Raw genomic sequence first — 26,919 nt, 5'->3', positions numbered from 1 at the left:
ACCACTTCTATCCTAACTTCATGCCAGCTACCACCTGAAAAAGGCAGGTTGCTTACCTGATAACCCACGTTCTACGCTGGTCATTGCATAAGTTGTGCAGCGTGCAAACCAGGGGTCAGATCTCATGCCCTTTCCTCACAAGGGAAGACTTGCACGCCTTTGGCTCATGCTACCAACCCTCAAATTACAGTTGATCAATTCAATGGCAATAATAACATCAGCCCTATTTACAGCCACAGTTCCCATTAGCACAGCTCATCTGATTTGACATTCTTCCTCCTGACACCCACCAGATGGGAGCTGCCCCTTGTTCATCTCCTTCTTGAGTCTCTGAAGTAAATTCCAAGCTGGACACCACCTCCTCAGATGGCACTCCTCTCCAAGACATGTTGTCAGTCAGCCCCCCACCCCACCCCCCGCTGCAGACTCCTGCCTCTATTTTGGAGCAAGTCAAAGCTATACGACTCTCTGCTTTGTCACTCACGTATCTTGCTACTGACACACTGCAGGTCATTCCATTATGAAACTAGGCCTCTGCTGTCCCACTTTACCTTAAAGCGAGCAAGATAATCTCCAATGACACTCTGCTGCCAGATCTCCTCGGCTGTTTTCGGTGACTCGGGAAGTTTGCCGCGATCCTCCTTGTCGGAACCATGCTTCTTTTCTGTCTGAGCTTTCATGGCAGCCTCGCGAGCTTTGTACTTGGCCTAGAAAACAACACACATGGTCAAAATCTTTGCAAAACCCATTACTGATTGGTAAGAAACACAGAAAACCAGGCTGGCTGGGGGAAAAAAGTTAAGCACTGAAACTGTGTTTTGGAGAGTGTGTGGCTTAATGATGCAGTGGTTCTCCCCCACGTCTGTGACACAGATTTTGAGGAAGAAAGCTGTTAAACCGGAGGAACAGCAGGTTTTAAACCAAAGCATAATAATCAGTTATGGGCCAATCTATTAGCTTCTGGACACAAATTAAGGTGGTTAAAAAACTCTGAACAGCCTTGTGACCTGCACTTGCAGGAGGACAGCAGGAGCTCAATTTATGTGAGTCCCACTATAAGCCTGACCCAGCACTTTCGAAAAACATATAGAACAAAACATTGTATGTGTGTCCTCTTGAAAGACCCTGTATTTTATTTTTTTGTTCTGCATGAGTTGCAGGTTTTCTTGTAAGGAAGTTTCTCTGTTAGTACATTAAAAACATGGTTAGCAAGCTATCTAACTGCTTTTATGAACAGCAACCAAATTTCTGCTATTTAATTATTTGCAAGATAAAAACAAACATTGCACTTTTGTTGTACCATAAGGTCATTTATCATTTTTTCTTTCCCCCATTAAAACCAGTTATTCTTCACAGCTTTCACCCAAAAAACATATTTCTGCCTTTAAAATTATCTCTTTTTTATAATGTGGGAGATGCAGTAAAATCAGCACAAACTAATATTTTTAAAGTGCTAAATTCAAGGAGTCTTGTGGATGTATACCTCTTTCTGTGCACAGATGTAACCTTAAAGACAGACATTATTAGAGCTGAAGATTTGAAGCTACACTCCCTAGAGCAGGTTTGACTAAGCTGTGGCACTCCAGATGTTGCTGGAACGGAACTTCCATTGGCCCCAGCTAGCATGGTCAATGGAAGGTCTAGTCCAGAAATAGCTGGAAGGCCAAAGGTTAATGACTCTTGCTTTAGAGCTTCAGATCTCTCACTCCTGAATGTGCCTTTCCAGTACTAGAAAACAGCTGCAGAGAGGTTTGAACATGTCAAGTATGGGCCTGGTACAGATGCAGGTTAATGAAAAACAAAGCAATACAGACAAACTTTATGTATCTTTATGCAGATTAACAATATGAAAATAAGGTATACCCTGTAGTTTCAATGACAAATTTCGGTGGACAGTGCCAACTAGGAACATATGGCTGGAGCAATCACAACTGAGGTACCCAATAATACAAATGTTCACCCAGGTTTTATGCATGTTTCTAGGCCTCAAGGTTACACCAACTCTCAGCCTAACCTACCTCACAAGGTTGTTGTGAGAAAAATATGGAAAGGTGAAGAGCCATGTATGCCACCTTGAGGCCCTTGGAAGAAAGGTAGACTATAAATGCAATAAAGGAATAAAACAAAGCAAATAAACCCAAATACATGATGTAATGCTATTCATGAAGGAAGGAGAACCCCACCCCTGCTTTTTATTGGATTTTTGATCGGCTGCAAATCTGTGGTGACATTCTTTGGCATGTGGGTGGATGCTGCTCCGGCGTCCCACATGTTATGCCCACCGTAGGAAAGTACTGCTTGATATCTAGTCATCTGTCATCACCCAAAGTTAGCCTTTTAAGGCATATACACAGCAACAACAAACCCCATCTCCCAAGTGCAACTACTTTCCCTGTCCACCAATGACCCATATTAAGGTGTCCAGCTAACTCCCACAAGGATCCCAAGACCCTCTTTCTCAGGCATCTAAACCAAGCCTCAAGACCTCTCCCATTTGACTCCATGTGTATTCACAGCTGTACTGGGAGGCAAATAGTACAAAAGAACGCAAAATGGGGTTTTTTTATTGCATCCACTCTCACACTAAGGGAACGCACTGACAGAGTCTGGCTCCTTCCCCCTTCCCAAGCTGGTGGAAAAAAATGAGCAGAGGTAACGCAAGATGGAATGGTAGGAGCATCCAGACTGTTAACAGAGCTGCTTGGTGGCTTCTAGAGGGAAGCGAAGGCTTGGGAATGTTCAGAACCTTCTGTGGGGTTTCTAGCAGATTTTGTTTCCTCTTCTTTTCTTTTTTTTAAGGGTGAGGGAGTGGGTCAAGATCCTGGTTTCATCCAAGTCAGGGGTAGTCAATGTGGTGCCCTCCAGATGTTGTCAGACTACCACTCCCATCATCCCTAACCCTTGGCCATGCTGGTTGGGGCTGATGGGAACTGGGAGTCCAGGAACATATGAAAGGCGTCATGATGGCTACCTCTGATCTAAGTCAACAGGGGGGGAAAACCACCCAGCTGACTTTTTGAGATACCCAGGAGTACATGTTTCCCCACACCTTCCCCCCAAAAAGATGGTTAAGGAGAATGTGCATTATTGATTCAACAACCTTTTTTTTCTCTGAAAGATCATTCCACATCCGCGCCAGCAGCCGGGTCAGTTCGCTCTCCGACAGTTCGGGTCGCTCCTCCTGCAGCTGCTTGCGTTTCTCCTCCGAGAAGATAAACATAGCAGAAACGGGCCGTTTGGGTTTCTCAGAACCTCCCTGTTAAAGAGCACAAAGGGACTCGTGGTTGTGGAATTTTGAGTTTGTATCTTTTGTTCTTTTTTAAAAGCGTTATGGAAAAAAGAAAATAATAATAAAAAGAGCAAAAACTGGGGAAGGTGGCCTTATTTTATGGGCTGCAAAGTATTCCTAGTAGATCAGCCAGCTAACACTTTAGTTGATTAATCAATGGGGGGAGGCAATTTTTACCAGCAAGATCAATTTTTAATTGGTGGAACTGCAAGTTAAAAGCATGTTTATCTTTTGAGGCTGTTTTGGTTCAGGTGCATTATTGTAATGAACAAAGGGAATTGGAAAGAAATAAAAAAAGCGAAGATGGGTGTTTATATACAACAATGAGAATGGTAACTTATTATTTTACTGTCAATTATCTAACACTTCCTTCAGTATCTGACAAATATTGGACTTTTGTTGGTCATAAGCAAATTTATTTTAATCAGATCAATCAGTTACTTGAACATAAGGCAGATGATTAAATCAATGAAATATTCTTTAAACCGGCTGACAGTTCTACTTATTATATACATATAGGGAGATAGCTAACATTAATTGTACTCTGGAGTAGACCCATTAAAATCAATATACTTAAAAATCATTTCAGTCAATTTGATTTCAGTGGGCCCATCCCAAGTATGACTAATGTTGGATACCACACGCACATAAGGAAACCTTCAAGAGGGATTAGTTTTTGTTCTCATTTTTACTATCAAATTTCCAAAGGAATCCCAGCAGCCATTTTACATGAAGTCTTGAGGCTGGTTTAAAAGTAGATTTGCTCCACTGCTCTAAATGTAAAAAATGTATCCATACCCACAACGCATCCTGCTTGTTGCCCTAGCCTGTATGCGTCACTCACCTTGCTGGCATCTGGTGAAGTCTTTTTAGAGGCAGGGCTGGTGGCACCTTTCTTGTTTACTCCCAGCATCTTCTCCTCTCCCAGAACCCTCTGCTGTTCTTCTTCAGGTAAGCTCTGAATTTTGGAGGAAATGGCAAAATAACAAAATAAGGAGTTTTGACTATTTTTCATTCTCTCTCTGCCTTTCCCCATATATCTAGTAGATTAATGTATACATAGTTTGGAAGCATCTTCAGGTAGTGCAGAACGTGGCTGCCCACTTTCACCCAAGCAGCTTAAGATTTCCGGGAAATTAAGTCAGCAGCCTAGCATGGGCATTGGCTGCTTCATTCTCCTCCCCACAAAAAAAAGGTACCAGTACTTGGTACTGAAAACCAACTGGCAGCTTAGTTCTCACAGAATGCATTATTCATTCTAGTGCAGAAAGAGAGACACTTACCGACTATTCTAAAACAACTGTGCTGGCTATCATTTTGAAAGTCTAAGTGACCTGGGATCACATGCATTTGAAGTCAGTGGCTTAATTTATAAAGAAGTACTGTTAAATTAAGTTAACATTTTTGGGTTGATGCCTGGATTAACACACCGTAAGCAGAGAAGCAACTCTAAACCACTGTTTAGATTTTAAATTGTTGTTAATGCAAACCGTGGTTTGGGGAAATGTTGAATGGAGACCACTTCTCCTTTTATGAACCAATCCCGTTTCCACCAATTGACCAGCAACGGGGCATCCAGTCCTTTCAATGCAAGAGGCAATATATGATTTGGAATGGAGCATGGCCTTCTGGGTTGAGACCTCATCACTACGGACTGCGTGACCCTGATCTTTCAGATTTAGACAAAAAAAGTTTACACAGAGGAACCTAAGACCAATCCAATTCAAATATTTCAAGGTCGAATAGGAGAGAGTTTAGTGGACACTGAAATCAATGAGATTTAAAAGTGCTTAACCAACTGGATTGCACCCCACTGTCTTTTTAGACAAGGCTTTTAAAACAGTTATCAAGAACTGCAGAGTACACAGAAAGGCACTGCTATATGTTCACCCAGAATATGACCCTTCTTAATGCTCCCAGTCCCAATCACTCATACCAAAGTCCATTTTCTTAGCTGGCCCAAGCTGTATGTGTGAATGGGAAGGGTAACAGAAAAGAGCTGCTAAAAAACTTAGTAACACAGTTTGGCAGAATGCTGTGGCAAACTCACCTCCAGGAAACGCAAGAGCTCAATTTCATAATCTTTCTTTCTCTATAGGGGCAAAGTAGCAAAAAAGAGTCAGTTCCTGGTACATGCCATGAATTTTGCCTTCTTCTGCTTCCCATCCAGAGCTGCACCCTCCTCCAAACATCTGACTCCTGCCAATGCAGGTTTCTAAACATCAATATAAATATTTGGAATCAGAACCCTAATAGCCAGTGTAAGTCAAGATGACTTAATGAATAACTTTGAGAAACAGTGCTGTACCATTGGGGCCAACAACTGGCAACCCAGAGCCAAACTCAGCCCACTGAGTGGTCCCTAGGTGCCAACCTTAGAGGCTAAAGATGACTGTAGTGTCTGGGACAACAGGACTTGGCAGAAGGGAGTAAGCGGTAGAGATGAACCTTAAAAACTGGCTTTCTGGCAAAGCAAATTGCTATCCAGGGCAATGATGCTTTATTACTGATAGATATAGGTGTGCGTGCGCATGTTAAGTGAGAGACAAAGGACAGTGTTTCAGGGCTGAATGTGAATTCCTTAAATGGGAATATGGGCCCAAGGGAAAGGGATTCAACAGCAGATGTAATTTGAGCAGCTGCTGGAAATGGGAGGAAAGCAAAGCATTCTGGACACTTTAAACACCGTGATTCTCAAAGGGTGTGGAGCTCTACACTGGTGTGGCAGGAGAGGACAATGGCAGGAAGATTCAAGGACGCTAAATAAAATATTTAAACATTTCAGTGTACAGTAGTATAGCATAGTATAAGAATGTTTATTTGCAAAATATGGATAGCTATCTTTTCAAAATGAGAGCAAGAGCATCAAGTGTGTGGGAATGATTCATGTTAGCTGCATTTTTTTATATTTTCTGGATGTCCCATGATCATATTATAAAGTTGCTGTGTTCTACGTTATAAATCTGCTAGTTGTTTCTTTTTGTTTCCCAGTGTATTTCCTATCAATTAAAAAATTGGTGTGGCATGAGCAATTTTTTATTCTGAAAGTGTGGCTCCACCATTTGCAGCTACTTCCTGGGGGTAGGAGGTGCTTCCAAAGCCATTTCAGGTTCATTACAAGAGCAGGGACATTTTCAACCTGCAACAGCAACGCTATTGCAAAATGGGAGAACGAACCAATACTCTGATGAGAGGAGGCTAATTGGGGACATTGTAAATAGGACCTGGTAAGGGAGTTGGAAGATGACATTTAACATCAATGGCCTTGCCTTTTGAAAGCAAACTATTCTGGCCTCTGTATTGTGTGTAGTTTAAAGCATCTTTTAGGCTATTCAGTTTGGTATTTATTGACATAAAATTGTATCGATTATCACCTGCTTCTGTTTTTATTGTACCTGCTTTTGTCTTTTTATCTGGTTCATAGCTGCATCTAAAGGATGCTTTTGAGCAGCTCTTGAAATCAGGGGTGATATGGGGCAGGGGGTGGTATGACAATTAATGGATCGGACAATTTATGGGGAAGGGAAAGGGGTAATAGAGAACAACAGTTTTCTTTTGCCTTAGTGTCACTTGTAATAATTTCAGCGGTCCATCAGGGTACTGCTTTTAAAATGCTAGTTCAGTTAATGGAAAAACTACCCCCCTTTGGAGCTTCTGGATCCTGATGTTTTCTTAATGTCTCTGGGAAATTTTCCTACTGATGTTGCTGGTGGTCTGGTCAATGCTCTGGTCTTTCTCCAATTAAGTGGAGATGACCCAGGTAATTGATACGGTTGCTTCTAGATGCCCCCGCTCAAACCACATAACTCATTCAGTTCCCTGGAAAATCTACATGCAATGAACACAAAGAGTTTAAAAGTCATAAAAACATTTGGGTGTCAGAGGTGGCTACTGCTTCTCTGAAGAGTGTGAGGTGCCCATACGGCCCTAAAGCAAACAGTGGTTCATCTATTCTTAACCAAACCTGAGAATGATCCTGGCAATTTAAATAATTGGTACCCAGATGCTTAGGCATTAAATGTGCCATTTTTAGGAGAGGTGTTAAAAGCATGAGGTGACCTATAAACTTCATATGGTTTTGGATGAAAGTGGTTACTTGGATCCATTCCAGTCTGAGTTCTAGGCCTGGTTTTGAGACTGAAAACCACTTTGGTCACCCAGGTGGATGGCCTCATGGGTATGAGTGCAACCTTGTTGATTCTCCATAAATTCTTGATCACCTTTGATGCTATCAACAATTAAATTTTTATGGGCCCCCTTTATAGGACCAGGAGGCACTGCTTTACTGCAGTTCTAGTCTTGCCTGGAGAAAGGCTTGTCAAAAGGTAGTGTTGGGAAACTACTGGTCCCTCTGGGCCTTTGGCTTATGAGGTGCCACAGAGATCTCACAAGTTATCAACATTAAACCACTGAGTGAGGTCATCCATTGGCTTGGGTTGAAGTGTTCACATTATGCAGATCACCCAGTCCTTTGTTGCCATCCTCTGATCCTAAGGAGATGCAGAATTTCTGTACCAGAGTTTGAAGGCAGCCCCAATTTAGATGAGGGTTGGAAAAGCTGAACCTTAATCCAAACAAGACAGAAGTACTGGTCGGGAAGTTTGTTGATCTGGGCAGAGGCTATGTCATCTTTTGGATTGGGTTGCACTCCCACAACTTTAGATACCCTTAAGGACCAAGTACACAACCTGCAAGTGCTTCTGAGTCCAGCATTATCCTTGCGTTGGCTGATGTTGGTAGGCGGTAGAGCTTTTCACCAGCTACAGACCTACCTGGGGAAAGTGGGTCTGGCTTCAATTATCAATGCTTTAGTCACATTCAGCCTGGATTATTGCCATGATCTCTACATGGGGCTAACCTCAAAAGCAAATTCAGAAACTACAATCGGACCATATCACACCTATCCTACAACAACTGCATTGGTTATCAATTCATTCCCAGATTCAGGTTTAAATACTGGTAATAACCTTCAAAGCCCTAAACTGCCTAGAACCCATGTTATTCTGAGGACTGCCTTCACCCACATGAACTTGCCCAGGCTTTAAGATCAGCAACAGTAGTCCTGCTCTCCAGCCCATCATGAGCAAATATCAGATTGACAAGTAGCAGGAACAGGGGCTGCTCAATGGCACAGTTGTGGAATTCTCTCCCCAAAGAAGTTGGACGAACTCCTTCCCTTTTGGTCGGTGCTTCTGGAAGGAAGGAATGAAGCTTCATTCTTCAGTTTTTACAGTGCTTTTGCTGATTTTTAATACTGTTGTGTATTTTTACTGCTTTATCTGATTTATATTTTTACTATACTATACTATATTCTTGTTTAGTATATGTGCTGCCGAAGCGAGCACTACTATATTCTTGTTTTACAATATGTTTATTTCAATGTAAAGCTGCTCTGGAATATTGTCCACTGAATGTCAAACAAAGGGATCGTTCAGATTCAAATGTAGGTTAAAATTGTCCCTGGAAAGCAATGCGAATGGGGAGGGGGGAGGGAAGAGGACGACACAGGCAAGAACTCAAGGGAAGAAATCCTAGATTTGTTCCCCTCACCTAATGAAGGAGTACTAGTTGGAGGGTCAGAAAGTAAATTATTCAGTCAGCATACCCACATGCATACGTGTAAATAACTGCTTTCTCTACAAACTAGGGAAGGTCAAACCACACCTTCTTCATGTATCATTTCTGAGTTCAAAAGATACAAGACAGTTTCACATTGATAGGAAAGTACTGATTATCAGTAGCCCAACTAGAGGAAATCCTTTCCAGGCACAGAAACCACCTTAAGGGGATTTCTGTTGTCATCTATGGGTCACGCGCTTGAGTAGTCTTATTCATACAAATGCTAAAAGGGTCTGAGGAATCCCCCAGATTCCTTTGATGATGGTAGAGGATTGCAACCCCTGGAGAAGGAGCGGAGGAAGAGAGACAATTTTTTCAAATGGCACCCTCTCCCCCAGGGCTCAGCTTCACAGATGCACAACAGGCTTCTTAACCCTTTTCCAAAAATCAAGACGAAGCAACTCTGCCATTTTGAACAAGGACTAGGGGACTGGGACTCAAGAGGGAAATGGGGTCCTGCCACCTGTGGGATATAACCACCTCAGAAAAGGCCCTAGTTAAAGCAGCCAAAGAGACAGGAGAATCCACCATTATCTCACACTGTTACTGCTGAGGAGAGCTGAGCTGCTTAAAATGGCCGCCACAGCTTCAAGTAGTAAGGAACAGGCAGCAGCAGGCCCAAAGCCTGGACTATCGATAGAACCACTGTAACTGTCATATTAAAAATTTGAGGGGATTTTTGTGTGTCAGGAGAAGAGGAATAAGTCTCCAAGTCTGGAGGTTTAGCGCTGGTACAGCTGGATAAAGCACAGGGAATTCTCCTCAACATTTGGCCACTTGAAGCGCTGGAAAAAACCCTCTCGTCCTTGTCCTTGCATCAACACCCTCCATCACATGTCTTAGCTTTCCCCCTCTCCAGACTCAAGAGCAGGCAATCTTTTCTGCCACCTAGAAAAGCTTGTTTGCTTGCCACGGATGCATCTCAGGTTGGAGGGAATTTTAAACAAGCGCAGCTACCGATGATTTAAACAGCAACTCATCAAGGCTGAGGGGAAATTGATTCTGAGGCAATTCGCAGTTGATAAATGCATTAGATCAATCAACGCCAGAAAACAATTAACAGAGACAATCAATTAATCCCCGATAAATGGGAAACTTATGTAAACTGCCCTGAGTTGAGCCAGACTTCAGGTCTGCACAATCAACTTTGGGTTTGTTTGTTTGTTTGTTTGTTGCTTCTTTTGTAACAACTGAAGCCATGTGCGAAAGGCGTAGAAATTAAAAGTATTCTGAACCCAGAGATTTAAGTACAAAAACTGAAGTGAGCTCAGTCTTGCCACAGAAAAACCAACTCCTGGTTGCCTCTCCCCCACACACCCATTTCAGGACTACAATTTAGGGCATGGATAAATTGATTTTCTTCCTGCCATGTGTTAAGCTAGAAATTCCTGCAGATCTACTTCAAGCAACCCAAAGATCGTTCAGTAGATCTTGATCTACCTTCTGACCAGCACTGAATTAAGAAACTGGACTCCTCTTCCTTTCCAAATATTTCAGCCTCTGAGAGGAGCCAGAGCTCTAGAAAAAAAACCATCTGCTGCTGTGGAGCAGGCAGGACTGCAACTGGGTGGGGCTTCCTCCCACAGGAAGAAGGAAAAACTGCAAGGGTAGACATGGCCATGCCTGACCAAACAGGCAGGAGGAGCAACCCATATAAAGAAAAGTCTCCTCCACCATTGAAGGGCATTTTTACTCTCCAAATTTCAGGGGTCTTCTGCTTGTTTGCAGAATTCATGCGAGTTTTGCCTCTCCACATCCAGAATGAACTTCACACAGGGCCTGGGCTTGAGGATGGGTGGCAGACTGCATCCCCCTGCAAGTTACTAAAAGCACCACCATTTAAAACAAACAAAAACAGGGAAGAAAAGCAGTCTGAATAAGACTGCAATTTCAGCCAAGTTATCTGAGGCAAGAGGAGTGGCAGTGACCAACTGATTTGCTTTTTTAAAAACAAGAACAAAAAACCCCAACCCGTCACTTGCCTGTCCTTGTGCTTGTTTTCTTGGTTACTTCAAAGGATAACAAACTTGATTTTCATACTCTGTTCAAACACTGGGGAAGATAGCATTTTGCTCGCACCCAGCAAATCAGAGAAACCAAATCTGTGGGTGGCTTAAAAAACAAAACTGCACCCCCAAACTGAGGTAAATGAAATCCATTATCAGCAGCAGGGTTTGTAGTAACAGCTGGAACCTGCCTGATATATAGAACCACTAAAGTCTACCCATAATTTGTCTCTAGGCATTATTTTTAATCCTTTCCCTTTTTCGACACACCCTTATAAGGGCCAGGCTCACCTGATCACACTTTTTGTGGTAGGCGTCTTTTTCCTTCTGGGAAAGGAGCTTCCACTGCTGACTGCAGAGCACCATCCGTTCTGTGCTTGGGACATCTTTCATGTTTGCCATCAGTTCAGCACAGTAAAGCGAGTAACTATTCCTAAAACAGCAATTTCCTTTTATATAGCACCAACCAATTAAGTTAGCACTTGGGGAAATTTATGTAAACATAAGAATAAGCCACACAAAACTGCTGCCTGAAGTGCTTCTCCCACAGTCTCATAACCCACCACCACCACACATTTTTTTTTTGGGGGGGTGTCTTAATTTCCACCACCAACCCTTACTATGAAGGCAATAATGTGGATTATATGAATAAATAGGGGTATATGTCATTGGCTTTCGCATGGGTTCAGTGGTGTCTACTGTACAAAGGTTAAGAGTCACATCTACTATGTACCCACTTTTGCCTCACTGGTTCCAAATTCCCAATTTTGATTTCTGGGTCTTATTCATGATGTTGGATTTTGAGCTCTAAAGCCTTTATTATTGGCTTGGGATTAAGATGTTGAAGGACATAATCAACAGAGAGAAAATACCCTCTTAAACTTCCCTCAGGCCCACGCCCAGGTTTCCCCCCTTTTTGTTACTCTGGACCTTCTCCCCCAGCCAATTCCGAAGGCAGTCTTGGTCGTAAGTACACAAAAGTTACTAGCCAAATAAAATGTCACAGCCCTCTTAAACATGGGTGTTGTGAAAGGAAGTGGTTGGGTGAGGAACACAAACTGCTTCCAGTTTATGAAGTTTCCTGGTTTTGCCGGACAAATAGGCCTTTTCAGCTCTTTCAGAATGCTTTTTTAATTCTCTCCCCATAACTTGGCTTTCTGCTGCAGGGGTGCAGTTTGTAAAAAACTAACCATGTCTACTTGGAAGTAGGTCCTATAGAATTCAATGGGGCTTACTCCCACATTAAGTGGGAGTAGGAATGCACGCCAAATCAACAGATTAAATCTGCATAAACGTCCATAAACAGGAAAACAAGGGGGAAAACCCTACTGTTTTCTTTTTTTAAATTAATTGATATGTGTCATAGCAGGCACCATCGTATAAAAGGCACCCCTCCTGTTTGAGAGAAGTCTCCCCTGAGATGGCACCTGCCACTTACTGGTTTTCTATGTACCTGCATTAAAATAATCACTTATTTTTTAAAAAGAAGCTTAATCTGCTACCCAAGTAAAATCAGGGTATTTTTCGCAGTCATCCAAAAATGTTTGAAGAATTAACCCTAAATAAAAATCACTCCATGTAAAAAACCAAAGACTTCAGAGCAGGATTCTAGCCTTGCCTTCTCATTAGCATTTTCTAGAGATAATTTTCTTCCAAGGCATGGTCTGAAGGTAGATGATGCGGACACCTTGCTGAAGGAGGTGTGGGGCAGGTCATTGCCTGGATGAGAGACTGAACTGGGAACTCCTTGTACCCTCCTTTGAGTTCCATGATGGAAGGAAAGTTAGATATAAACGTACCAAGAAAAAAATATGTGTATGGTTTTTTAAAAATAAAAATGGAAGAGCGTTCAGTCAAGCAAGGAGCAGCCTGCAGCTTAAGAGAAATGAGCAAATCAGCTTATACAGTTCAAGCTGCTAGATTTCTCTTGGCACAGAATTTTATATCTTTTTAGTACAACCCTGAACATGAGACAACTCTGTGGCCTTGATCAAGAACCCCAAGTTTCTAGAGAAAAAGTTAAGTCAATGGATTTATTTATTTGATATCAGGATTCATACCTCAACCCTTAAACACTGCTTGGCACGGCTTCCAACTACAATAATACCTCTGGTTAAGTACTTAATTTGTTCCAGAGGTCCGTTCTTAGCCTGAAACTGTTCTTAACCTGAAGCACCACTTTAGCTAATGGGGCCTCCTGCTGCTGCTGCGCCGCCAGAGCACGATTTCTGTTCTCATCCTGAAGCAAAGTTCTTAACCTGAGGTACTATTTCTGCGTTAGCGGAGTCTGTAACCTGAAACGTATGTAAACTGAAGCGTATGTAACCCGAGGTACCACTGTATAAAAAATGACTAGAAAATACAATAGATATAAGTGTGGAACTACAACATAAATGACATCCATTTAATACTTGACACATTGGCAGGAAATCAAGAGAAAACCAGCAATGCAAGGATATCTGAATTGGCTTTTGCATCAGGGTTTCAGGGAGCCTCCTCTGCGCTGAGGCTGTGGAATGCAGGAAAATACTTCCAGAGAAGAGTGAAGCAGTGGGGTGGATTCAAGAGGTGAACAGCAGCCCAAGTACAAAAATGGTGGGCAATTGTGTTTTCCTAGCACATGACTCAGGAGGAGGGGACAACCCCAGAACAACCCACGTGCCAGCAGCATCACCTAACACTTACTGAAAGCAAAGGCTTCCCCACAAGGAAAGGCCTACTCCTAGGTATGAAGATGGGTAGCAGATCAGGAAAAAACACACAACTCAAGAGAGCTGTATGAAGGGAGATCCTGAAGAGGAACTCCTCAGCTAATCTCACAGGAAGCCTGCAAGTGATGGTGGTCATGGAGAAGTGTGAGCAACCAGCTGAGTCCTACCAGGGTGTGTTTATGTGCACATGTGAGATGAACCACTCCGATCTCAGTGTTGAATGTCAGGCAGGGACTCAAGGAAGCTTCCAATAGAAAGACTCCTTTCATCAAGTGAGGAGAGCATGGACACAAGGAGAAGTGAGTGTCCAGTCTTGGGTAACTCAATAAATTTGTATCTCATCTTCATTTAAGCAGCCAAGATAGCATGTGTCCCACCCCCATTTTAGCCTCACAGGAGTCCTGCGAAGAAGATTTTAACTTTGCAGTGACTGGCCCATGCGCTGTGAGCTTCATGTCTGAGCAGGGCTTTGAACCTGCGTCCATCCCACTCTTAAGTCTAATGTATGGGCATCTTCCCACAACAAGCAGACATTGGGCGGATGGCAGATGTCGTCCTCCAAACTGGGTATATTTTTATTGGCATACAGTTCCAGCCCGATATGAATTACATTTACCAATGTGGAAATGCCCGAGTGCCCTAGCAACTCCTCCCCAACTACCAAACCAAATTCTCAAGGGCACGGCAACTTACGGAGGTGGCTTGGTGGGTCGCCCATCAAACTTGTCCTTCAGCTGCCTCTCCGCTTTAGTCAGGGTGGAGCGAGGGGGCGCACCTTCCTCGAAGTTCATCTCTGGGTGCTTCTGGATATAATCCCGCATCACTTCCTGTGGACAGAAAACACACGGGGCGTTTAGCGGGGCAGAGGCAGGCTGGTAGAATACCCTCCCTAGGCTCTGGGGTTGTGGACAGGGTAGGGGGGGGGCCCGCCTGTGCTACCCTGACCAGTTTTAAACACTTGGCAGAAGAAGCAGAGGAGGAGTTGCTTTGCAACTCCCTTCCGAGGGAGCGATGCCCAGAAGTCGGCTCTCGGAGCGCGGCTGGGTTTCTACAGCTGCGACAAGGCCGGGCTGAGCACAGGGGGGAGAAGATGGAGGGGAACTGTTGAGTGTTCCCTACCTCATACTCCTTCCGCTGCTCCAGAGCCTTATGAATCCATTTCAGCCTTTTTTTGTCCGAGAGCTGAGACCATTGCTTGCCCAACGAATCCTTCAGCTCCTTCGTGGTGGCCTGAAAAACCCAGGTGAGGAAGGGGAAATAATAATAGTAATAAAAAAATAGGTAAAAATGAAAAAATAGGGGAGGAAGCAAAAGGGGATGGACTGCCCACCCTAATGGTACGGCAGTGAGCTAAGCTACACTTTTGGAAAGGCAAGTTAGAAAAAAAAAAGTTTTCCTCAGGCTCCTTTAAAGGGATCAAAAAAGCCCAATACACAGGAAATATATAAATCTGCAATCTATGGGTTTGCTTACTTGCTACATAAGAATCTGATATCTAGCATCAAACAAGGCAACCTGAGAACCTAAAATGTTTATTTTTAAATACTAAGAATATTTCTAGCCCTCATGGGCCATAGTCTCATGTCCTTTTCCTCACTCTATTTCAGTTTCTGACCCAGAGGACCAAATATCCAGATATGAATTACAGCAGCAGTGAATACAAAGCTAAACAAACCACATGCAAACATTACACACAAACACTAAGGACTGGATCAGATTTATTTAGCCTAGCTGTCTCCAATATCAGCCCCTCTAGATGCCTGCAGGCAAGCTGGAGAATGAGATTTCCTGTTTGTCCTCAAGCCACTGGCATTGGTGGTGTTTTGTCTCTGGCAACCCACTCTACTGTTAATAATAGTATCTACAGAACTGCCTACAATTCTTTCAAAGCCATTTATGTCTATCAATCATCACCAACACTCTGTGGCAGTGAGTTTCAGTTTATTTTCCCGCCATGTAAAACTGGATCACCCTAAATTCTTACCGGATCAGTTTCCTAAGCCTTTGTTTCATTAAAAAGGGGCTCCTCCATTTTCCTCATCATTTCACTTGCTATTTCCCCCCATCACTTCTCTAGCTCTCTCAGGAACAGGTAACACCAGCTTTCCTCAAACCTGGATGCTTTGGACTACAGCTCCCATCAGCCCAAGCCACCACAGCTAAGCTGGTAGGGGCTGATGGGAGCTGTAGTCCAAAGCACCTTGGGGAACTGCATTATATACTCAGCAGAATCAAGAGGCAAAGCTTTTTCTAGATTTTCAATGGGGGGAGGAATTGCATATTTGAAAACTTCCTCTATTATTATTATTATTATTATTATTATTATTCCCCTTCACATAGGAAAATAGCATTGCTTACAAGGAACATTTCCTTCTAACATGTGGGTTGTGTGAAATGAAGGTTTAAAAAATAAAATTCAAAATATGATATCCCATCGGCGGCCCAATCAGATGAGTCTTTTGCCACTTGTTTCTGCTCCAGCTGTAAAGTGGTACTAACACAGTGGAGTACCCAGAAATAAAATTAAGTCAGTGTATCAGTCTAAGAGCAAAATCTGGATTTACTGGGTACAGAATCATTACATTCCTTCATTGTCCTCCTTTTCAAGAACACAGCTGTGTGTCGTCGTTCTCCCCTCCCCCCCAAAAATCCCCACCCACTTTTCCTCCTTCTCGTGGGCTCTCCTTATTCAAGTCTCTTACACCACCTACTTACATCAGGGCGCACTTTCAGGTAGATCTTCTTCTCATGAGTGTACCAGAGCTGCTGAGGAGTCTTGGGTTTCTCTGGGATATCAGACTTCTTGGCATTTTGAATGAGGTCGGGGTGGTCTTCCCTTCACAGAGCAAAAGTAACAGGGGATGGGGGCGAAATGGTAAGGCAGTGGCAGTACCAGAACCATACGAAACACAGAAGCACATTATCCACTTCCTTTAAAGCCCCATGCATCATTCCCACCTCTCAAACACTGAAAGGAACTGCTAATCTGATTCGGGCTCTTCTCATAAGAAGGTACCCTTTCAGATGGAAATTATTCTACCTGCCTGAAGAATATATTCATTTGTGAATTTTGCCATTTGTTGACCCAGGTTTCCAGACAGGAAAGAAAAGAGGTTCCTACATTGCAGATTATGCACCTTTTTAGTCCCATATCACCAAAACAAAGCAGCTTTTTGCAGCAAAGTTAACGTAAGTAAATTTTGGTACATGTCTACAACTGAAATCCACAGCCACGCCTGACGTGCAAAAGGTGAAGCTATTGCTTAGATAACTCTTACCTAAATCTTGCCAAATTTCGCTGAAAGTCTTGTTTCTCTCGCTGGAAGTCTTGGATATACTTCATCTAGAAGACAAACAAAAAAAGGGGGGGAGGTGTTGACTACAGGTGAGACAGGAAAAGCTGACAAGTTTCCAGGAACAGCCACAACACTAAAACACGTCTAACACATGAAGCAGGAGGGGGCAGAACTGTGCAGCTCTTTGGGCCCTCCTCCATTCCTTGAGACCACCTCCTTCCTGCTACTTTTAGAAGCCTAGACCCTCAGCAAGCCAAGGAAACACAACAAAGCCCTGTGGCATCTGCTAGTCTCTGGGAGCGGCATGAGCAGGCAAGTAGTGGCATGAGGGTTAAACAGACAGATGAACTGCCATCTTTGGGGAAACCATTGCATGTTCTCAACCCCTTGGGAGGGAGACTAGGAGGGGTGGAAAAAGCGAACACAACCATTCACAGACAGACGCCTCTTGCTCTCTCTGGCCTCCATAGTGGAGAAGACACCTCACATCAGGGATGGGGTGCCTTTTACAGTCCAGTGGCCACATTCCCTCATGGGCAACCTTCCAGAGGCCACATGCAAGTGGTTGGCGGGGCCAAAAGCAAAAGCGGGCGGGTCTATAGTTGTGACTCTTGCCTTGCAGTCATGCAGGTTTCTATATACAATGCACACACCCCTCTCTCCATCCAGGCAAGCAAAGAGGCACTATTGCAGCTCAAGGCCATAAGTCAGCCAGGCAAAAGCATGTGTGCGAGGGTGAAATAGGAGCAGGGCCAGGGAAGGATGTGGCCTGGGGGAAAAGGGGCTGCCTACAGAGTGGCCCGAGGGCTCAATAAAGAGGAGGCACGAAGCCCGCCTCAGGGCCAGATGTTCCTGCACCCCTGCCATACATCATTCAAGGCTGGGAAACTGGAAGGTGGCAAAAAGGTAAGATGGCACCTAGGAACCCATTTCTGCTAAAAGAAACATCAAGCAGTACATGTGTTCCCTAAGCTAAAAACAGACACTTCAACCTCCCAATTAACCCACCTTGAATATGTAAAAGTGCAAGGTGGCATTCTTCAATAGCCCCATTCAGAGCTGACCTCCTAATGGACATGACTAACTTTGGGATCATTTATTTCATGGGACCAACTCTGAATAGGGCTTAGCTGACTACAACCCATAAGTGGTCGAAGGGAGTTCTGGGAGTAGTCATCCCAGAACGATGGTATACTATAAAATGGGCTTTCGCAGTAAAGCAAATTCCACTTTCAAGGCCCTAAACATTTCCAGCCATTGCCGAACTGCAACTGAAGGGAAGCAGCCAAATGATTTGGGGGGGGGGGGTTGTCATACATTTTGGCTTGGTTTCTGAACAATGCAGGGTAACTGAGGGAAGGGACTTTTCCTTGCAGAAGGCCCTTTTGCAGAAGACTCCCAAGAGCACATTGCTGACGCTGCCTTCTGCAAAGTAACCTTCCCCAACCCAGCACATTCCAGATGCTTTGGACTACAATTCCCACCAGTCCCAAGCTGGGGAAAAATGGCCTGGAAAGGGGAACAAGCTGTACCAAATTCTCCAAGGAGAACAGGGGAGGTGGTTTCTCTCTCTCTCTCTCTCTCATATGCACACCCTGTTGTTGTTGCTGCTGCTGCTGCAAGCACTAGGATGCTTCCCATAGCACAGAGAGCTGCATCCCAGCAGATGCTCATATGCGGCACTTTCCACAGCCTCCATGTTCATTTGCTCACCTTCTTCTTTTCAGGGAGCTCCTTATACTTTTTGGATAGTATCTTGGTAAGATCCAGATTGCTCATTTCCGGGTGCAGCTTAGCATACTTTGCTCGCTTCTCCATGAAGAAACGGAAATATGGAGTCAAAGGTTTCTTGGGGAAGTCGGGGTGCTTCTGAATAGGGACAGGAAAGGAAACAACAAGGAAGGTTTATTGTTTTGAGCCTGCCTGGTCAGAAGTTCGCAAAACGTGTTGCTGCTTTTAAATTAGCATCGCGTGACTCTTTCTATTCCACGCCATCTCCATTTTGTTCTGTGTGTGCGCATGCTCCCCAATGTATTTTTTTGCGGGGGAAATGGATTCTCCCATCATTTTTGCTCCCTACTAACATAGGGCTGAATTGATCACTTGCAGGCAGCCCCATGGAACTACACCAAAGGGCAGTGAGATGCAGGTTTCTCACCCCAAATCTAGTTAGTACTTTTCAGAAGCAAATCATTCCCATGTAACCCTATACACACTGCAGCAACTAGACCTTCCCTCATAGCAAATGAGAAAAAAAATATGTTTGGGGGTTTTTTTCCCGCCCACAAACTCCACCCCAATCAGAAAGTGAATAAAAAGAATTAAATCAGAACTAAAAGATGAGAAAAGGTTAATGAATTAGATCCACCATAATTGGCTAGTCACGGACATGAGCTTAAAGGGGCAACAGTTGTGAATGGTTGTGAATGGAGACAGGGATTCTCCAGAGGGCAAGAGACTAAAACAAGCTGCAGAAAGCAAGTCAATCAGGTGTTGTTGTTTTTTAATTTTTTAAAAAAGCAAAAGGGTTTTAGAGATGGCTTTTAGTGGCCCATTTCTTTCACCACTATTTTTCTTAATTCTTTTAATATTGTAAACGACTCAGTCCCTGCTTGAGCCAGATTAAATTGATTCACAAGATAGGTCAGCACACGTAAACTGTATCAGTGTCATTTACACAGCGTCATCTATGTATACAGTTTACAAAGAACAGACCCCCTACCTCAAGTGGGGGCTGTCTAATAAAATAAATATGGAAACAGCCGATGCAAGGCAGTGGAAGAATTCACGACTATTTCAACAACACATACTTTGGCTTATTTGCAATAAAGGGACTGGGGGAGAAAACAATGCAAAGGCTTTGAGGAAAAGGCAAGTTAAGATTCCTTCTGTGTTAAAATGCCATTAAGAGGCCAAATATTAAGTCCAAGATACTGCCCCTGCTCCCATAGTGTTCCAAAGGTAGAGGCTGTATCTCAGTTGAAGATGCAGAAGGCCCCAGATTCAATCCCTGGCACCTCCAGCTTAAAGTGTCCGGTAGCAGCAGGGTAAGCTGCATCTGAACGAAACCCGATGACCCATTAAGGCCTGTTAGGCCTTTGGAGCCCACCTGCCAATTACCCAATGTCACAGATAGGCAGGTAAACAGGCATCTGGGCTTGGCCAAAATGCAGGGGCTTGCGAAGAACTCTGGGTGGTGCTTTGATGTCCCGACAATCGGCTGGTTGTCAGGACTTCAAAGCACCACATAGAGCCATGCAGTGGCCATGTCACCTGACCTCACTGCAATGCGCAGGCAGAGCATCTATACACTGGAAGGGAGGAAGTCCACCAGCACACATGAGGAGAGCCATCTGGTGTGGAAGCATTTCCACCCTGAGCACCAATGACAGAAGGCGTGGCTGCAATGTGCAGTGAGGACCTGGGTCCCACAAGCCACCCAGCCACTCACTGTTGTAACACATGGCTGGTAAACACTTGGCTTTAGCCGAGATTCTTGCATTGCAGAGGGTTGGACTAGATGCCCCTTGGGTCCCTTCCAACTCTAAGATTCTATGTGAACGTCCTACTTCTCATGCAGAAGGGGGCTCAAGAGCAACAGCTTGGAGCAACTCTACTTCAACTCCTCTCAAATGTGTCTTCTGATTTCATTCAATTTTATGGCTCCTGTTTGTGAGCTGCCTTAAACCTTTCTAAGGAAAAGCAGGGTATAAACATTTTAAAGAGAGGATGCATTATAGTAGTTTAGGCACCAGGCAAAAATGTTCCTCTTCAATCAGTCCTCAGGTTGATTAATATTCTACAGTCTTTTAAAGGTGTCAGGGGGAGGTTATTGTTTAGCTGTTTTGTTTTACTCATTTACTTCTTTCTGTATTTTATTATGTGAACGGCCCGAGATCTTACGATGAAGGGTGGTGTATAAATCTAAGAAATAAAAAATAAAAAGTTGGTATCTCTCAGTTACAGATTTTTCTTAAACTGGATTTATAGTTTCTTTAATGCCTGGTTGACAGGGCCACGCCTGGGAACTGCAAGAAATACGGTTGCCGTGGCTAAAATGCATGCGCAGGGCACCATGCCTGGGGTTCAAGCGCCCCCCCCCCCCCGATTTGTGCTTCCGTCCCATTTGTTCAAAAAGCAGATCTGAGAAATTCGATTTTCATTTTGTGACCTCCTAAAACAGGAAACGCCCAAAGAAGAAGAGAAAAGTACAGGTGTTGAAAAAACAGCTCTGACTGAAAACCAGCAGTTCGAGCAACTGGCAGTGCTCCAAATAAGAATGACTCAGAAAATGGGTGCCAAGGTTTTGGGTGGGGGTGTAAATCTTCCAAACAGCACCTCAGGCAATCTTCAGAGTGCATGAGCACTCAGGGAAGAACAACAGATACGGGCAACACAAAAGGGTAAATCTAAAATTGATGTTAGGCCCATACCTTTATTAAAGACCAACTAAATGTCACAAAAGAGCATGAAATTTTTCTCCAGAACCCTTCATTAGGATAGATTGCAAACAAAAGAAGGGGAGGGGAGAGGGGGAAAGTGTTTTCTTCCCAGAAGCCCTTGGCGGCATTTGGTGCAACCTGAAATCTGCAGAGCTCCAAGAGAAAGCCTCATTTGGATGCCTGTAACTTCCACATTTCATCTTAAAGGCTGACTCCACGGATTCTACATCAACTCTCCCTACACACACATAATTCACTATCCTGATGAAGTGTTCTGAGGAACTCAAAAGCTTGCAGACTAATTTTGTGACATTTAGGCTGGCCTAACGAAGCTGAAAGGGAGTTCCAATTTTGTTTTACTTTACACCGTGGAATGATATGTAGGCCTGTCAGCTTTCTAACCTCTTCTAGCTTCTAAACCCTTGTGAGTAGACACGAATTGGCGGTAATGCTTTTTACTATGAAAGTTTCTTGCTAATTTCTGCCACTTAAAGCTGCTGTTAGAAAGAAACAAAAGCAGACCCAACCCATTCTTTTCCTGGTCAACAGGCAACCCTTTCAATACTCTACTTCCACCAAAAGTAGCCTGTTAACTAGAGCACTGCAATAGTAATAATAACAATATAGATTTAATTCCATTAACATGTAATTGCTTTTTAATTATTGTTTCCTCTATGTTTTCAGCTGCTCTTGTTTTTATATATAAGCTGCCTTGAGCCCCCTCAGGGAAAAAGGTGGGGTATTCTTCTTCTCCTCCTCATGTTTTCTATCTAGTTTGGATTCTGGCCTTTTCATAGAATGAACCTCACTTCATCCTCTTTGAAAGAGAGAATATGACTTGTGGCAGCATGGGGAAAGAGAAGCGGGTCACCAAACACAATGCTCAGATTTTGCTCACAGTCACCTGCCCTCTTTCTGTACTTTTGTGAGGGACTGTGTCTCAAGCAGGACTCCTGAATGGAAGGAGGCAAGCCCAGAGTCGTAACCCCTGCAGAAATGCAATTGTGCAGGGGTGAATTCTGCTGAATCTCTTCATCTGGGAGAGTACTGAATGATCCGGTGGCATCCAAGACACAGGTGTGGCAAACATGTCTACCCCTCATCAGATGCTGACTGGCTGAAGGAAAGACCAAAGCAGTAGATCATGCAGAGACAAAAGCCCTATTCCGGCATGCAACCTGCACAGAAAGCTACAGAATGGAGCCAAAGCAGGGCCATCCCCCCTGGTCTCGCCTCTATCGCCCACATACTAGAGGGGTATGTCTGCAGCAGAGCTCCCCTCAACAGATGTGCCCCCACCACATGTGGCCATCCCTGCTCTCCCTCCCTACATGATTGCTGTTTGTGTGATTTGCATGCCCAAATTAATTCAAAGTGTTGGTGCTGACCTTTATAGCCCTAAACAACCTCAGCCCAGTATACCTGAAGGAGACTCTCCACCCCCATCGCTCAGCCAGGACACTTGAGGTCCTCCTCCGAGGGTCTTCTGCTGGTTCCCCCACTGTGCAAAGCGAAGTTACAGGGAACCAGACAGAGGGCCTTCTCAGTAGTGGCTCCCTCCCTGTGGAATGGCCTCCCTTCAGATGTCAAGGAAACAAACAACTATCTGACTTTTAGAAGACATCCAAGTTTTAAAGGATATTTTTATTATGTTTTTAGATATGTTGTAAGCCACCCAGAGTGGCTGGGGAAACCCAGCCAGATGGGCGAGGTATAACTAATAAAATAAAATAAAATAAAAAGAATAGGCTGCAGTGGGCAGGTTCCTGTTAAAGATGGCTGCTTTGAAACTTCTAGCAACTTTGACTCATTCATGTATTTCTACCTGCCTGCCCCCAGAGAGCTCCTTCCTGGCACATGCTTTGGGAGTGACTCATTCTCAATTTTTCACATTCTTTGAAGTAATCTGGTTTTAAGTGCTTTAATTCAGAGGGGAGGGGCGAGAGACAATACAATTGTGCTACCCTTCTGCACTCTTAAAAAGCGCTTTGCTGATTGTTAAAGGGATACACATATCAAGAACTGCAAATTGAAATGCATGTGTGTATACGTGTATGTGTATACGTGTGTGTGTGTGTGTGTGTGTGTGTGTGTGTGTAATGAGGATTGTTTATAGCACAGGTGTGTGACCCTGGAAGCTGCACTATTCCACCATTTCTCCCCTATGGCAGAACCAGCTGCCATGGTGCCATCAGATGTTTTTGGACTACAATTTCCAACCACCCCACCCAGCATGACCAATTATCAGGAATGATGGGAGCTGTAGTCCCATTTATCTGGAGGGCATCTCAGTACCCACCCCTGCCCTGTGGGAACTTGCATGGGGGTCAGCAATGTTAAGAAACATTGGCCGCTAAGCACTGCAGCACAGGAACAAAGCGGGAAAGTTAACAGAGCAGCCAGCCGGATTCAGAAGGAGACGTTCTCTCATGAGCCCTTCCCTTCACTGAGTCAACGCTTACCTTCAGCTTTTTGCCCTTGTATGGGTTTTTCACGTGCTCCTCAGCGTCCATAATCAGTTCTGTCAGGGTTCGGAACTTCCTCACCTGCAGGAGCAACCAGCAAATGCAACCAGAGGCGGGGGAGAGAACAGCATTGTCAACCATTTCCAGGGCTGCAAGTCTTTACTAGCACACCATAGCAACCACAACTGAATGAGTGAACTTGTGAGCGGAACTGAGAGCTAAGGGCACTTTTATACAAATCCCCAATTATGAAGCCACCACCTTGCTGCAGCTAAGCATGTCTCAATTTGATCAGTATTTGGATGGGGGAACTACCTAAGTTCTTACATATCCTTTAATTCTCAAAGCAGGCATCTTAATGGAGTCTGTGGCAAAAAGCAAATTGGCTTTGTTGCATTAGCAAGCAGGTGATTCATCAATAGTTCTAACAATCCCCTATGTGCCTGGGGCATCCATCATGGAGTGTCAAATGGGAAGGCAATTTGTTGCTTCTACGTTTCATACAGCACCTAGCACACAGCTGCCACTAAACATACATTGGCTGCATTCGCGCATTATGCTAGTAACTACCTAAAATTAGCTATGTGTCTGGGGCGTTGATTGTGGAGTGTATTCTCTCTGGGGAAGCTACCATGTTACCTTTATGTTCTGTGCAACATCTAGCATACAGCTGCCAGGAAACATACAATAGCTGTGTTTGCACATTATGGTAATCCATGGTTTGTTTTAATCGTGGCTTGCTTAACCAACCATGAGTTATCTCACAGACGATCAAGCAAACCACGTCAAAACTTAAGATTGTTCTCCAGCTGTTCTAGCCTAATCTCCCGCAGCTCGGTGCGTAACTAGGGCAAACAAACCATAGTTAAGCATGGCCATTTGTTTTGGTCATAACACCAAAGCCATAATTAAAACAAGTCATGGCTCGCAGAAGCCAACAGCAAACCATGCTTCACTTTGTGGTTTGTTGCCAGCTAACTGACTGTGGTTAGTCTTCTGGGCTCAGCTCACACATTTGAACAAACTAGGGCCTGGTTTTATGTTTCAATAAGGCCATTAACAGCAAATTCCTGAGAACAGCTGTTCCAGCAAAAATAACAAAATCCTACAGCACCTTAGAGATTTTGCATTTTTATGCTTAGAAATGTAATAAACTTTAAGGGATTAAGCAGTATGTCAATGCCTAAGTTTATATTTGCATTAGTACATAGGGTGAAAGGATTTTACAGTGAACCCAAAAACACAGAATAGCAGTGAGCAGGAAACATTTCTATGCGCAACTCAAATAAATACAAGATCAAATCAGTTGCTCATCAGTAACATTAACTAGTAATTATTGGTTTTAAGTTAGCAAGACAAGAAAGATAATATATTTAACACCTTAAAGTGGAACAATAAATTTCTGCAGCAAGAAAGACGTTGCTAAATGCCATCTGTCTCGACTTCAACCCTAACAAATTTTCTAATGCTGGGGTAAGCAACCTTCAGCCTTGTGGGATCTACTTTGTGTTATTTTACTGGCACCCCAAAGTCCACCAAGTTAAACCCGGTGTAAAATAGCCATTAGAATAAAGGAAGAGTGTACCTTGAACACATGCTTAGCCCAGGAATTTGTTTTTGGAATGTGAACTGAGTGTTACAGGGGGTTGGTTTTCCCAAAAAGCTTTTATTTATTTCAGCAGTCTAATTTGCGCTTTTCGTTGCTGTTGTTTTAATTACTGGGAGCTGGAAACTCTTGCTGGTCTGCTGCCAGAGATCCTGCCCAGATCTCTCTCTACCAGTATATCCCAATCTGTCTTCTGCCAGCCACGGTTCTTCAGCTTCCTGCTGCAGCCTCCCTTCAAAATTCTTTTCTTACTGAAGCACAATGACTTAATGGTCAAAAACAGAATCTCCTCGAGGCCTGCCTTTGTAGTAGCGATAGTGGTTTCATTCATACCATCAAGACATTCGACAGTGCAATCCTGAGATCAATGGGGCTTGCTCTTGGGTAAGTGGATCTAGGACTGCGGCCAAAATGTGACATGGATGTGGAGAGTTAATAAGAAGGCAGCCGGCCTGCCCTTTGCCTGCCCAGGCATAGATGAAGGAGATAGAGAGGATGTGATTAAGAGGAGTGATCGGGCAGATGGGAACTGGCAGCAAGAGGCAGGTAGTTTTGGTGGTATGTGGATGGAGAGGGACTCGAAAAAGATGTGGGCACCTGATAAAGAAGGGAGAGCATTACGGGCAAGGCAGAAGACACAGAAGAACCAGGGAAGGAAGCAGCACACCTGCCTTGCTATCACACTGGCAAAGTCTTAGGACCCAGCATTGAGATCAAGGCAGCCCTGCAGCAGACCAGAGAGTCCAGCCCAAACAGAAGCGCCCCATCCTCATGCTAGACGACATTTCATGTCACAGACCCATATCAAGTATAAAAAAGACTACCTCATTGGAGATCTCATTCCACTTCATCTTGCACATCTCACTGGAAAAGTCCTTGAAGGCAACTTTGTCCCAGTCCAGGTGGGATTCGGTGGTTTTGAACTTGCTGCCGTCATTGGAGGGCAGATTGTTCTTCATGCACTCCAAGAGGGTGAGCATATCTTCCTGGGTCCAACGGTCTGCGGGAGGGGAGGGGAAATATATACTCTGTATATCATACATTACATTTGGCATACACTAGGGATACTAAGGTTCATCACCAAGTTGCTTTTAGCCAATGAAATCATCTGCTCAGCCTGCAATACTATATACACTTACCTGGGAGTAAGTCCTGTTGAATTCAATGCGCCTTATTACTAAGTCAACATATTGTTTAAATATAAAATTTAATTTAAAAACGTGCTTATTGCAATGTACAGCTCTTTTCAAGGATCCTAAAGAAAGCGACATTTTATCTCCCTAATTAGACTATTTACCATTTTTTATGCAAGAATCTAATTGCTCTTTTTCAAATCTGGGTTGTATCAAAATTCACAGGAGTATAAGGATGCTTATATAATGATGCACAGAGAGGCTACCTCCACCTCACCAAGCCTTAGACAGACTCTTCTTAGTATCTTGCTGAGGATTTAGAAGCATATATAAAATAACAGCAAAGCAGTAG

The 26,919-nt window shown here is 43.8% G+C and overlaps 1 protein-coding gene across 6 annotated transcripts in view; it reads right to left on the bottom strand.

Annotated features, from left to right (window-relative positions):
• The window catches only part of UBTF (upstream binding transcription factor), a 45,563-nt gene that overhangs the window by 13,066 nt on the left and 5,578 nt on the right, over positions 1-26,919 (bottom strand). For 4 of the 6 annotated variants that reach the window (XM_080978600.1, XM_080978601.1, XM_080978602.1 and 1 more), the window contains exons 3-14: positions 26,259-26,434; positions 23,826-23,909; positions 18,635-18,790; positions 16,904-16,968; positions 16,341-16,461; positions 14,745-14,855; positions 14,319-14,452; positions 11,206-11,347; positions 5,340-5,381; positions 4,134-4,247; positions 3,101-3,256; positions 552-707 (exon numbers count right to left, since the gene is read on the bottom strand). In XM_080978600.1, the coding sequence (XP_080834726.1) occupies positions 552-707; positions 3,101-3,256; positions 4,134-4,247; positions 5,340-5,381; positions 11,206-11,347; positions 14,319-14,452; positions 14,745-14,855; positions 16,341-16,461; positions 16,904-16,968; positions 18,635-18,790; positions 23,826-23,909; positions 26,259-26,434 (1,457 nt within the window). The remainder of the gene's footprint in view (positions 1-551; positions 708-3,100; positions 3,257-4,133; positions 4,248-5,339; positions 5,382-11,205; positions 11,348-14,318; positions 14,453-14,744; positions 14,856-16,340; positions 16,462-16,903; positions 16,969-18,634; positions 18,791-23,825; positions 23,910-26,258; positions 26,435-26,919) is intronic. The other 2 variants (XM_080978605.1, XM_080978604.1) reach the window with 2 other exon arrangements.

The sequence above is a fragment of the Podarcis pityusensis genome, assembly GCF_964106645.2.
Source record: "Podarcis pityusensis genome assembly, chromosome: 13".
Taxonomy (NCBI): Eukaryota; Metazoa; Chordata; class Lepidosauria; order Squamata; family Lacertidae; genus Podarcis; species Podarcis pityusensis.
Note: the sequence above shows the minus strand (reverse complement) of the source record. Positions and strands in the feature narration are given on the sequence as shown.